The 13,285-nt window shown below is 49.1% G+C and overlaps 3 protein-coding genes across 6 annotated transcripts; 1 reads left to right on the plus strand and 2 right to left on the minus strand.

Moving 5' to 3' along the window:
• Positions 1-250: 250 nt before the first annotated feature.
• LOC122367484 (probable 39S ribosomal protein L23, mitochondrial) lies at positions 251-2,792 on the minus strand. 4 transcript variants are annotated; one of them, XM_043340593.1, is made up of 4 exons: positions 2,669-2,792; positions 1,450-1,675; positions 859-929; positions 251-585 (listed from the first exon to the last, which is right to left on the minus strand). In XM_043340593.1, the coding sequence occupies exons 2-4, from the start codon at positions 1,667-1,669 to the stop codon at positions 427-429; spliced, it is 450 nt and encodes a 149-aa protein (XP_043196528.1). In that variant the 5' UTR covers positions 1,670-1,675; positions 2,669-2,792; the 3' UTR covers positions 251-426. The 4 variants fall into 4 exon arrangements, with proteins under 4 accessions (XP_043196528.1, XP_043196527.1, XP_043196526.1 ...); XM_043340592.1 differs by having other exon boundaries at positions 2,243-2,686; XM_043340591.1 differs by having other exon boundaries at positions 2,603-2,671.
• Positions 2,793-3,500: 708 nt separating this feature from the next.
• On the minus strand, positions 3,501-13,145 carry LOC122367483 (splicing factor 3A subunit 2-like). The gene is made up of 5 exons (XM_043340590.1): positions 13,093-13,145; positions 10,783-11,097; positions 10,390-10,519; positions 4,709-4,836; positions 3,501-4,279 (listed from the first exon to the last, which is right to left on the minus strand). The coding sequence occupies exons 2-5, from the start codon at positions 11,068-11,070 to the stop codon at positions 3,746-3,748; spliced, it is 1,080 nt and encodes a 359-aa protein (XP_043196525.1). The 5' UTR covers positions 11,071-11,097; positions 13,093-13,145; the 3' UTR covers positions 3,501-3,745.
• On the plus strand, positions 7,328-9,500 carry LOC122367482 (glycerophosphocholine cholinephosphodiesterase ENPP6-like). The gene has a single exon (XM_043340589.1). The coding sequence runs from the start codon at positions 7,356-7,358 to the stop codon at positions 8,700-8,702; it is 1,347 nt and encodes a 448-aa protein (XP_043196524.1). The 5' UTR covers positions 7,328-7,355; the 3' UTR covers positions 8,703-9,500.
• Positions 13,146-13,285: the final 140 nt, after the last annotated feature.

The following is a 13,285-nucleotide window of genomic DNA, read 5'->3' on the forward strand; positions in this document are numbered from 1 at the left end:
GTAGCTAGGGACATGTGGTCTTCACCATTGGATAGAAAAAAGATCGGCGCATGAAATGACACCTAAATAATGTGTGCACGTGCAAACCCGTTTAATTGCTTAAGGCACTTCCATTACTTAATAGTCAACCCTAGTAGATAACTCGTAGGGACGCAGTTTGTCAGGCGGTCGTTTTTAATGGACAAGTCCTTTGCCTTTCTTTGCATCTTAAGTCGACTACCTTAGGTTTCCTGAACATATATCACAAACGTATGGTACAAAACAGTTTAATATTCATAACAATGCACCAAGACCCACATAGCGCACGATAATGACAATCATCCAGCACATAAACGTACTCCCCCCCCCCCCCCTCCTCCCGCATACACATACCAAACCCAATGGACACACGATTTCAGTGATTCATACAATGCACTCTGCTAATGACTAGTTGAACCAGGTGGGCACTCCTGGTCTGTCTTTGAACCGGTCCTGGTCCTTCTTGTAGGTGTCCTTGACGCGCTCGATCTCCTTCATCTGATCAGATCGCTCCTGCTTCTTCTCTTCAGACATCAGGTTCGGGAACTCGAACGTCATGTCCTTCGGCTGAAGCGCACACAGGCCGATGGGTAAGCACGAGCATAAAACCTCTATGAGTCTATAGGCAATTCCTATGCATAATTCCTCGATAGTTATATGAGGAAATGTAACGATAACCATAAAACGATCGGCAAACAACAATCTGAAAGACTTGTGAAAACAGAACAGTCATGAGCAAAGCCTATGGCGACATGAAAACAGAAAAAGGAAAGTGTAGGTAACTGAAGATTGGCATCGAGGATAGCCAATCGGTCGATGAAGGCCATGCTAACCCCTTACCAGTGTGACGAAGGCATACTTCAGATCGTCATCTTTGACGATGTAGCCTTTATCGGTTCTTCGTAATTTTCCTGAAATAAATAACGATGCGATCAGCGCTATGTTGCATCAATAACTTATAAAAATCGGCAATTTCGATCGGACTTGAACATACGAACATGCCTTAAAAATACATGTCATACCGTAAGGTGGGGCTATTTGAGACGGTGGGGCTATTTGAGACAGTATTTAAAATTGCTATACAATAAAGACCACTTAAAATTTATGCTTACTTTTTTGCTCAGGAGATTTACTGCTCGATTCCACACCTCCCTGAGCAAAAATATCACACAAAAATCAAACGATCTTCATTTTACAGCGATTTTAAATACTGTCTCAAATAGCCCCACTGTCTCAAATAGCCCCACTTTACGGTACTCATACATCATCCTTTTCCAACTGCTATGAGCTGTAACACACAAAATATAACCTGCCTCAATAATTAAAAAATCTGATTCCCATGAAAAATCACCGCCAAGTCAACAAGCAACAGCTGCCGCTCCTAAAACATATCTTCAATACCTGTACCTTTACTGTTTAGTGTTTACATACCCATTTTATTGGCGATGTTAACTTCCACTACCGGTACATTGTAGATTTTCTCCAAGTATTGCTTTACATCATGTTTTGTCATCTCTGGTGACACCATGAACTGCACAGCATTTGGCGGAATCGGATGGGTCGGCTTCAGCAGTTTCATCCAGAAGTTTGGAAGGAATATCCTTAGCTGGGGGTTACCCCGCTGGTATAGAGGATACAAGCGAGTCGACATGGTGGCCTGAGGACAAACAAACAATAGCTTAAACACACATCAGAAACACAATGAGCTATCTAGGTAACATAGTAAATCATTATTCCTGAGAAGTAGTTGATACTTGATTGGTTATCAGGGCCCTGTTTCACCGGTGACAGCAGCACGCTGCTATTACACGTGTCAAATTGGGTTTCCATGGAAACATCAACAAACCATGACGCCGTCAATCTGTGAGATGTCATCAAATATTGCTGCTAACATCTTCACGGCCGTGCGATCAAACAAATGTATCAAACGCAATTCAACGAGCCAGCAACTCTGTTCCAAACGCAGCTCACGGATTACACGAAACGTCATTAGAGTGACATCATCACATTACGTCAGCATGCGCAATTTGATAGTAGCGTGCTGCTATCACCGGTGAAACAGGGCCCTGGTAATGACAATGCATGAAAAATAAAAACTAATGGTTGATGGCAATGATCCTGAGGGAAATGGGACGACGGTGAAAACAGGGCGCCTGGGGCGATTTGCTCAAGGTTCATGAAATTTACACGTGACGTTTGCGTGTTGACTGTTAGCGTTTCTTACTCTTGGTCGGCGTTGACATCAGCCATGAGTTTGATGAATGAGGAGCCGGAACATAACTGCTAGTAAGCGCACAGCCTAGCCTACTAACAAATACTGTAACCAAACAACTTCAAGCTGTGTGCCAATCAAAATTGGGTGAAGCTGTCCATTCAAGCAGTCATGCTAAATTTACACAAACTTGTAACAACACGTTTCAGAATTTGTTGGTCATCCCATTCCATTCCATCATTGGTCTCGTCATTCCATCAACGTACTTAAGTATTCCAATCTAGCGCTTTAGAGGTTGCAGGATGTCAAGCTGATGCACATCAATTTATAATCTGTCCACACTTTTTCAAAAACTATCTAGAATGTCTTTACCCAAGTAGCCTCTGTAATACACTGAAAATAAGCACTGAAAGGATAAGCTAATAGCCTTGGATAAGCCCAATGTCTCGTAGCAGTTTCTTCAAAGCTGTTCAAAAGGAAATTGCATTTCCTTGATCGTGTTCGCGATGCAAAACAGCAATTTTTGATTTGCAATTCAACGTTAGCGTCACGCAACTATCTGCTAATGAACAAAATTTCCATATCTTGATTGTCACTACTGCGCCGGCGAGGAAAGAGCCGCTGTTACCAAATTAAATATTTACCCTGTTAGCATTCATATAGCACACAGCGCCTATTTCAGGACACATTCAGTGAAGCCATGTAAATCATTTCTTCAATGGGTTGAATGAATCCAATTTATATTGAGCATAACAACATCATACTATGCAAACTGCAATGCTCCATATCGTGGATAACGTCTGACAAGGCACCGCCCAAACAGGCACCAGCAACTGTCTCAAGACTACTCTTTACATTACCAGCCTAGTAGTTTCTATTACTTTTGTATGCTGGGAATAAAGGGTAAGAAATTTAGAATATTCGTTTTCAAGAATATATACCTTGCAAGCATTGGAAAACGTAGAAGTTCGTTCGTGGAGGACAGTGTCTATGGAACAAGCTCATGGCCGATGTCTTGAGCACAGGACCTCCATTGACTTGATCCGAGATGGTAGTGACCAATTGGCACGATATGCAAAAATCGAAACTGCCGCAGAAAAAAATGCTAAATAACAAACCGGTATTTCGCATATTACTGTCATGCTCCGTTGCTGTTTAAACGCTAAATATGATTCTACCCAAGTTCGTTCAATCACTGCACAGTGCACACTATTGCTTTGTAATCTGGTCTTACTCTTATCAACAAGCATTCGGGTAGATAAACACCGACTATCATCTGATGTGTATTGGTGATACGGAAAACCGAATTATCGTTTACAGAAAATGGATGTAGCATCAAAGATGGTTGAGATGAACATTTCAGATGTTCACATATGCTACAGAGAAAAATGTGTTTTCTACTATCCACGAAATGTGTTGCGAGATACTAACCCAGAGCTGTACTGTTTCCACCCGGAGTCATCTGCACACGGTCGAGCGCTGCCTCCTGAGGTCTCCACTGTCTCCCAAGACCCCCTACGAGATTTTGGGCGGCGGCGGCGGCAGGCCAGGCTCGGTCAGTTTGGGCGGCGGCGGCACGCCGGGCGGGGGCGGTATGGGCGGCAGGCCGGGCGGTGCCGGCGGCGGCGGAACCCCGGGCGGTGCGGGCGGTCGGCCCATGGGCAGGCCGGGCGGTGCCGGCGGCCGACTGGTCGGTACACCCGGCGGTGGTGGCGGCCCCGGCGGGCGGAGGGTGCCAGGCGGCGCGGGCGGCCCGTGCGGCGGCGGCGGTCCCGGCGGCGGGATCATGGGCGGCGGCCCGGGCGGCCGCGGCATCGGGCCTCCGATACCCGGCGGCGGCGGCGGCCGGGGCGGCATCATGGGCGGCCTGGGCGGCGGCGGCGGCACCAGGTTCGGCCGCGGCGGTGGCGGGATGGTCGGCGGCGGGCCGGGCGGCCGCACCGGCTTCGGCTCCAGTTTGTAGGCGAACTGCAGGAAGAACTGCTTGGTGTCCTTGTTCCAGAGCGTCCAGAACTTCTCCTCCGACTTCTCTACCTCCCGACTGGGCACCTGGCGAATCACAGACACAGTCACTTGCGGCGATTTTCAACAAAGTCAAACAAACACGCCAAACTGGACAGGTTATTCCATGTAAGTCATCGGTACAGGTACGATGAAAAATAACATTTTGCTGACATTGCAGTATTCAAGTTCATGTAGATTTAGCTTATCTCAAACTTTCCGTAATCCAAGCAATAGGTACATGACGCCGCAAAGAGTAATTAGATGAAGGAATCATCAGCATCAGCAGTACGGAGCATCAATAGTTATAATCCCGTTAATGTTTTCAACACATAAAATTCCTCCTAAACCAGTACAGCACTTTCAAACCTCTAGGCCACCGTTCCTCCACATTCGAGTCAAACCTCATTTCGCAACAAGGCCACCCATCCCGCCATCTCTGAGCCTAAGACAAGCCACTCCGACGTCGACACATACCTTGAACGCGATGGTCTCGTAGGGCTCTGCGGCGAACAGCAGGTACTGCCACTTGCGGTCGGGCGGCTCGATCTTCTGCTCGTAGGCCGACATGAAACGGTGGCGCGGCACCACGCCATCGGCGATCTCTGGAAATAGAGAGAACGGCGGGGTTAGTTAGACACTATCAGGACCATAAGAAGTGTCAATCAATGACAACGGGTAGAGGGGTTGGTTGGGCACTGCCGGGGCAGGTTGAAGAGTGACCGTTGAATGGGAACAGATGACCTCTGCCTTGGATCCTCGTGTTTGGTAGATCACCTCTACCGCAAAAGAGAAGACTGACAGAATCTCCCGAGTAACCGATCCGGTGGTGGGCTGGATATTTTACTGCACACACGAGGACCGGAGTCAAGTGTTCTCAATGGTCGTCTCTGTCGTCTCTGGAATCCTGATGAGGTACAAGTAAGTTGTAATCGGACACACCTTGCTAGGGTGTGTCTCACTTATCACGACATTTTACATATAACAACGGTTTAAGTACATATGAACACAAAAACCACACACGTAACCATCCAATGTATCCACAAAACTTCTTATATGAAGATTACACCAATGTTGGCTGGAGAAGTCAGCGTAAAAAGTACGCAATTAAATGCATATGTGAGTAGATTCACGGAAGGGGACCGGGGTATGATGAGACTGGACCTCGAGATGAAACTAATTCTTGCGATGCCGAAAGTTCCTCAGGCTTAAGCAACGGCTGCAAGAATAATCATCAGTAAGCCACTTTCTGATCAAATAGAAACGATGTGACAATGCAAACAGCTATCCGGTTCAAGACCAATCGTTCGAAGCGATCTGGTCTAACCAGTCTAGTTGCGATAGCCATTGCATCCCGACGAGACAAATGTTTCTATTGCAATAGAAGCTATATCAGTAAAGCACGATCCCGATGCCGGTCACCAAACAAGTTTAAGCTCACTGGTCTAATGCAACCCACCGGACCGGCCCTGCAGACTGGCGCTATCAGTGCGGCTCAGAGGGAGCCCCGCCGAGTCTCGCCCAATACGACCGGCTCCTGAGGTCAGGGCGGGGGGGGGGGGGGAGGGACACGCAACAGGGCGGCCAATCGCGGAGAAACTATGCAAATGCACGCCTTCTGCTGTCTGCTGTAGATGCAGAGGGGGTGGCACGAACTGGAAAACAGCGTTGCACGGTGCTGAGCACTGCACGCACTGATGATGTAAAATCGCGGAGAAATTCCATCGATGCACTGTGATGGTGAAATAAGAAAACACGGCTTATGTAATAAACAAGGGATTACAGTCGACCATTGGCAATCATCTCTCACGACCAACAAATGACCACCAAATGAACACATCAATAAAAAATATTCAGTCAGTCGTTCTGAGCTGAGCTGAGCATGCCCAAAGACGATAATCCCCCGTAACCCACTAAAGGGGTGACAAGGTCATGGGACTAGTTACGACATCACCCGGCTGACCGGTCAAATTTACGGCCGGCCATACTCCGCCGCATCTCCCTCCGACGGCGGTCAGATGACACTGGCCGAGACGATGCCACGGCGACTTTCACTGGGCGTCCTCAGCTGCGATGGCCGACCGGACATGGCATCAAACGGCATCTCCGGTGCCAAAAGGTTCAGCTCACAATTGCGGTTACTTAGAGGGTATTGCGAAATACCAGTGAGATTTGGATTTGAGTGACCACGAGCGAAGCTGAGCCTGACAGGAACGCGGTCAAGGAACAACTTTTCAGGCTACAGACAGGTTGTTCAGATTAAGGTGCTAAATGTAAATAACTATAACGACCGAAAAATGATGGAGATAATAAAAACATACCCATCATGTAAGAATGAACACCGAAACATAAATGACGTCATCTAGGTAATCTCGTTATCACGCGGCAACACCACACTCCCCTTGTTAAATTTTCGATAAATTTGACTTTCATTTTGTCGTTATTTTCAGAGGCGGATCCAGCTCAGAGGTTTGGGGGGGGGGGCAAACCATAAAAATTTATCGATTCTTTCCATGCATCGCCCATAGGCGTAATGTTAAAATCATGCCATTTGGGGGGGGGGCAAATGCCCATTTTGCCCCCCCCCCCCCCTGGATCCGCCACTGGTTATTTTCCAATACACTTCATGATTTTGTAATACAGCCAACTTCAAAACCAAGAAAGAACTTGAATTTGAGGACCTACACAAAATAGAAGTTCACTGTCCAGTGCCGATGTCATCATTTTCCAGACGTAATGAATGAACAGCGTAGGCAGGTGTGTCTGATGTGGTATCCGGACACTGTCATAAGTCACAAAAAAGATCGTCGGCGACAGGCGAATGCCATCCCATTTCAAACGTGAGGCCGACACCCCAGTACCAGTTCCTCCTCGGGGGTCAGTAGCACGGGCCCAGCTGACGTGGCTGACCTGGCGCCCTCCTCGCCGCCGCCAACCACACCACGCCGCTAGCCGACATGCAGCTTTTTGCCGCGCCTGGAAAGCGGCTCGTCGGGCGACCGGCCGCGGCTCATCCCCTGCCGGTCCGACCGGTCACCACCGCTCGGCGGCGGCGGCGGCGGCGGCGGCGGCGGGCGGCCAGTCTCCCTCCCGCCGCCGCCGCCGCCGCCGTCATCGCTCCACCATGGACCGTACCGTGCGCCAGCGGCGGACCGAGGACGAGCCAGTGCCGTCGCACCGATCCGTGTTCGAGGGAACCGAAAAGGACCACCAGAACGACGAATGGCTGTCGCGGCGCGGCCGAAACATGGTGCTGGTCATCCTGCTCTATGTGGTCGTGTGTACGGGCGTGTTTGTGTGGTTCCAGGTCGGACGACAGCCGCCTAAGATGCTAGTGCTTTCCATCAGTGCACTGCGACATGACTATCTCTCCAAAGTGCCCTCGCGGGACGCGCCGTTCTTCACGCATTTCCTGCGCTACGGCTCGCGCGCCGAGTACCTGTCCCCAACGTTCCCGTCCGGCGGAGTGGCTTCCATGACATCCGTCTACACGGGTCTGTACCCAGAGAAACACGGCGTGCTGGGCGAACACTTCATGGACCGCAAGCAGGGGGAGCTGAAGCTGAAGGGTCCGGCCGGCCACTCGGCTGACGACGCAGCCTGGTGGGGCGGCTCCCTGCCCTTCTGGAACTCTGCCGTAAAGCAGTGGCGCAAAGCGGCCCTGTTCAACGTCCCTGGAGGGTGTGTGCCGTTCGACGGATACGCGCCGCACACCTGCACGGCTCCCACAGACGACGACGCCTTCAGTGAGAACCTATCGCGCGCGCTGGACCTGCTGCTGAACGAGGAGCACGCCTACAACCTGGCCGTGGTGCACACGAACGTCCTGCGTCGCGCTGCCGAGGAGCACGGCGCCGACTCTAAGCGTCTCCTGGACGAGCTCCTGACCCTGGACGCGCGCCTCCAGCAGATGGACCGCCAGCTGCTCGATCTGCAGATGCGTGACAACGTCAACATCATCATCGTATCCGACGGTGGTCTCACTGATACGGAGACGGCCGAAGTGGTGCACATCGACCGCTACCTGCCGCCCGAGGTCGGAGTCACCATCGCAGGCAACGGCGCCGTCTGCTACGTCTACGCCGACGAGGCGCACCACGACCTGGTCTACGGCGTCATCGGCAACGTGCCCGGCGCCAAGACGTACCGACGCCACGAGATCCCCGAGCGGTACAGGATCAGCCACCCGGACCGCGCGCCGGATGTCCTCCTGGTGGCCGCGCCGGGCTCCTACATCGAGAACACGGCGCCGCTGACTGTGGCGGCCGCTGGAGGGTATGATGACACGGAGGGTAACGCGCCAGACATGCGTGGAGTCCTGCTGGCGCGCGGGCCCAGCTTCAAACAGGGGGTCGTGGTACAGCCCGTCAGTGCGGTGGACGTGTATCCTCTGCTGACCGCTCTGTTGGATGTCACCTCTGAGGTACACAGCGGCTCGATGCTCCGTACCACCGACATGGTCAATTGGTGAGGACAGACCAAAGCCAGTGACGTCATAGGACCAAACGGTGACGTCACGAGTGGTAAATTAGGATGACAAGGTCGGGAGCGGACTGAGGACACAGGGCAATTTGGGAGAATGTGCGGTGGTGGAATGAGAAGTCGCGAATCGTGATTTATTTTGCCAGACTGATTGTAAGGAGCGTGATGAGATCTTTGAATGTCAGTGAGCCTGTTGTGAAAATGGTGCGATATCAGACCTTCTGGGATGGAAAGAGCAAAGCGAATGCATCCAGGCAGCGCACTGTGTCGCCGCTGATTCGGTGCAATGACAGATGAACCTCTCCCGACGACAAGCCTCCCTCACTGTACCATCACGGTGACCTCTCTCACCTTCACACCCCTGCCCTGCTCTGTTGTACCACCTAACCTGCTCATTTCCAACAACCCTTTCCATCACGCCGCGACAACCATGCTCACCGAGTGACGTGGCCGCTGTCGCTGATCCGCTGCATTGACCACGTGTAGTCTCGCTCCGCCATCACGGCAGATGCCGGTTCCGGCGCGGTGACGTGGCGTCGACCGCACGAATCTCGTCTCGGTCAACCCCGGGCGCGGGGGGAGGTACACAGGGGAGGGGGAGGGGGCGGCCGAGGCCCGCGCACGACCGGTTACATTACACGGGGATTAGGAGGCGTCTTCCAAGCGCCAAAGGTGGCTTTGCCGGTCCGCGCCGGCCAGACAAAAACAGGCAGAGGGTATCTGATTCTGCTTCTTTTGAGTTCGTTAGCGCGAGTGTTTTTGCGTAAATATATGCTATCAAGATTGACGCGACGTTTCACAGGACAACGAACAGCCGGACCCGGCTGGAGACAATGACCCCTGCGCATGGGGTTCCACCAATAATGCTGTCTTGCTTTTCGCTGGAAAGTCCACATTCACTACCATGCAACACGATTTCGAAAGCAACATCCGACGAACTCACAATAAATGAGGCTTGAAATTATTTTGCAAATGGTGTCTAATTGATCCGATACCGTTAACTAAATCAGGCTTGATTTCAAAGTGCGTTAAAGTGACGGCACACTGGGTTCGGTCGTCTCGATAATACTAGGGTATCCCACTACGAACCGGGTGCAAACGACACAAGGAACAGAGAAATAGAATCATTACTTCGGAAAAAGAACAATCTCACGTAAAAAAAGAATAGATTTACTATGCACAGCACAGTGGCACGATTGAATTTCACACAGATGACGGGCAAACGCATTCTCTGTTAGCGTCGTTAGTCGTTACTAATTGCCACGATTCAAAGATTGATGGAGACTTCAGCCGTCATTACCGCAAATACGTGAAGAAGTAAACGTGCAATTCAAACAAATTTTGCATTGAGCAGCCACGGCATGCTAAAAGCTCAAGTGTTTGGGATGATCGTTAACTAGTACGAAAAAGTGGTAAGATCTCATCTGACATCTTGTCGCACCCAAATGATCACGAACGCAGGAAACGCTGGATCCCTAACGCCCGTCGCCGATCGCGACTTTAAGCCAAAGCCAGCGCCACCTACACTGGTTACAACGAACCATAGTCCTGGAATGCTCGAAATGGCCAGTTTATCCTCCCTCACCAATGATCCAACAGACCAACTCAGCAATATTCTACCATCCATGGTCCCCCGGGGATGCTCATTACTCAGTGTTCAGCCATGCTGTACTGACCTGGGTAGTCGACCTGGAAGAGCAGACTCTGCTGGCCGCTCTCCGGCGCCCTCTGTTTGTTCACACGGTAACCGGGACGTCCGATCTTGACGAACTTCTTGATGTCCACCCGAGCCTTCTCTGGCGCCGGCTGGAAAAAATGACACAAATAATAGGCCCGAAGCCACCAAAGGAACTGACCCAGCGATTCATCTATGCAGTGTACATACTACATATGTACTCGTAAGTGTCAAGCAGGATTTCTTCCTATAATCAGTGTTTTCAAGTTTTGAAATTAAGTGCGTATTTTCGGAAAAGAAGAGGATTACACATACATTGGATTACAGACATGATCACTCAACAGTCTGAAAACCAGCCACGATTCATTCCCGTCAGCCCGGCCCTCCCACCGACCTGCTGCGGGGCCTCTCTGGCCTCCTTGGCGGCACGGCGGGCCAGGTTGGCCTGGTGCTTCTTGCCCTGAGTGTGAGCCAGGTACGAGCCCTCATTGTTGTGGAGCGTGAGACACAGTTTGCACTCGTATGATCCCAGGTGGTTTCGCATGAAGTAGGGGTCCTTCTGCAGGTCGATGGTCTCCAAGGCCAGCTGACGGAGGCGCTCGCGCCGGTCGCGGTTCGACTCGGACCACGAGGCCTGACCTCCACCGCCCGTCTTGCCTCCAGCGCGGTGCTGGAAGTCCATGGCGGCGGACTGGTGGTGTTACCACACCTGGGGACGAGAGGAGGGTCACAAATTTCAGCATATTGAGATCAAAGATATGATGACAAAATGCTAACCTCCACCATATTCAACATTGCTGTTTAAGCTATTGTTTTTGGTACGTCACTTTGATAATAAAAGCTGTCTGTGCTGAGTTAGTTGTACAAGCTCTGCTGCTATTTTGATGACATTAGCCAACCTGTCATACAAAGAAAAAAGTGAGATGTCATTTTTTCCAAAGGGATTATACGAAAGAACCAAATGGGTGATGAACAAATTGTAAATGAATTTATGCTCATGTTTTATGGCAACATAAAACAATGTACAGATTACACACATGGCACAGTTTCATATTTGAGATCCCATTGAACATACCTAACTACTGAATGATAAAATAATATAAATGTTCCAAATTTGTTTTTATAATTTTCTTCCTTTAGAAGACAGTAATATTTAAGTGCCATAATTTCCAAACATTTCCATAAAAACCAAAAGAGCTAGTAGTAGCCACCAGAACTGAGCAATCTGGAGAAGGGCCGAAACCACCCAGGAAGGCCAGGAGCCAGTTCTGCTAGTAGTCAAGAGATAATTCACTAGTTAAGGACTGTGGTTGCTGGTTATCACCAGGCATGTGTGTGGATCCAAGTGATCAATCCATGATCTCAGTGGATCTCAAAGCAAATGACAAATTAAGACCTTTGATCCCATTGGATCCCATGAATTTTCCACATGATTTCATGTGCACACATTACACAACATGAGTTGTGATTTGTAATCACATAATATCCTGAATCAAAGTCAACTGTAACAACTAACAAGTGCTCCTTAGATACCTATTTCTACATCAACAAATTTAAAAGTGAGTAAGAATCTGTAGTCTCACTAGATCTCTAGACAAAAAAAAAATCTTTAAAATTGAGATATTATTTATACCTTGGATATCCCAACAAAGACAAAGCCTGGATAGTTGGATTTATGCTTATATTGGATCCAAAATCAGGGTCCTAGGAATCAGTTCCAACACCAATTTTTTCAGATCCATGCACGTCTGCTGTCTGGTTTTCACTAATATTTGCCCTATATCACCCCTGAAGTTCCCCACACCACTGGTGGATCCAGAGAAAAAAATCATAAAATTTGGGGTTTGCTGTGCATTTGTGATTTCAATTTGGGACAAAATAAATAATAATTTGCCATTTTAGCCTGCCTTTAGACATGCAGTTTTTCACATGGAACTTCCAACTTCCAAGCTCAAGATCAAGAGCGAGGAGGAACTTTCTGGGAGTCAGAGCAATCAACAGCTGGAACGGCCTGCCTCCCTCTGTTGTATCCGCACCTACTGTCAATGCCTTCAAGTCCCGACTCGACTCCCACTGGAAAGACATCCAATATTCATCAGTCTTCGATCAATAGAAACAGAGCGAGTTTAAAGTAATGATCCGGTCCAATAGGCCTGCTACTTGGCCTCAAAATTCCGTGTACTTCTAAGGTAAGGTAAGGTAAGGTAAGCTACAGAATTGCTCACGAAAACAGCCATTCCAGGCGAAACCCAAGGAATCCCCCAGGATCCTGTGAAATGGGCATGCCTGAATGGCTAGGTATTTTAATCATGAAAAACATTACACAAGGAAATAGGAATCCAGCAGGATCAGGATTCCGTGAAATGGTCAATAGGTTCCAAACCGCCGTTTTCATGAAAAATTCCTCAGCCTGGAAATTCAACATGAAAAACAGCACATCAGGATGCAGGTTTAATAGGAGGAATACGCAACAAAAAATATGATGATTGCTTTCAACTGCACAGTAATGAGTTAACAAAAAATAAATAAAAGTTTAAATTGTGAGTCATAAAGAATTAAGATCAACTAGGCGCCAATTGAGCTCATTCAACACACAAAGCAGCTTTTAATTCTTGCTGATTCTGAAATGAACATTATGGTATATGAATGAAGCATAAGCAACCGTTGGATTTGAAAAAAAAATGGATAAAAATCAGCAGCAAACCTTATAAAACGTTTACTCCAAGGCCAGGTTTACCAAACCCGGCACACAGAAGCGGCAGAAACGACGCAACGGAATACTTCGAAACACCCACGCCATAAATGCACCACCAACAAAGCTACCATATAACCAAAAAAATCAGCATCCCTTCAATTATTTCCCTTCAAAGGAACAACGATCGAGTAATTTTCCCCGC

This window comes from Amphibalanus amphitrite, unplaced genomic scaffold (assembly GCF_019059575.1).
Source record: "Amphibalanus amphitrite isolate SeventyFive unplaced genomic scaffold, NRLGWU_Aamphi_draft 000872F_arrow, whole genome shotgun sequence".
Classification (NCBI taxonomy): domain Eukaryota; kingdom Metazoa; phylum Arthropoda; class Thecostraca; order Balanomorpha; family Balanidae; genus Amphibalanus; species Amphibalanus amphitrite.

Excerpts from the sequence above, each read along its gene's own strand:
- LOC122367483 (XM_043340590.1), bottom strand. The coding sequence starts at position 11,070 with ATGGACTTCCAGCACCGCGCTGGAGGCAAGACGGGCGGTGGAGGTCAG. Across the intron at positions 10,520-10,782 it reads CCAGAGAGGCCCCGCAGCAG|CCGGCGCCAGAGAAGGCTCG; the intron begins GTCGGTGGGAGG and ends CATTTTTTCCAG. Across the intron at positions 4,280-4,708 it reads ACGAGACCATCGCGTTCAAG|GTGCCCAGTCGGGAGGTAGA; the intron begins GTATGTGTCGAC and ends GTGATTCGCCAG.
- LOC122367484 (XM_043340593.1), bottom strand. The coding sequence starts at position 1,669 with ATGTCGACTCGCTTGTATCCTCTATACCAGCGGGGTAACCCCCAGCTA. Across the intron at positions 930-1,449 it reads TAACATCGCCAATAAAATGG|GAAAATTACGAAGAACCGAT; the intron begins GTATGTAAACAC and ends TATTTATTTCAG. Across the intron at positions 586-858 it reads AGTATGCCTTCGTCACACTG|CCGAAGGACATGACGTTCGA; the intron begins GTAAGGGGTTAG and ends TGTGCGCTTCAG.
- LOC122367482 (XM_043340589.1), top strand. The coding sequence starts at position 7,356 with ATGGACCGTACCGTGCGCCAGCGGCGGACCGAGGACGAGCCAGTGCCG.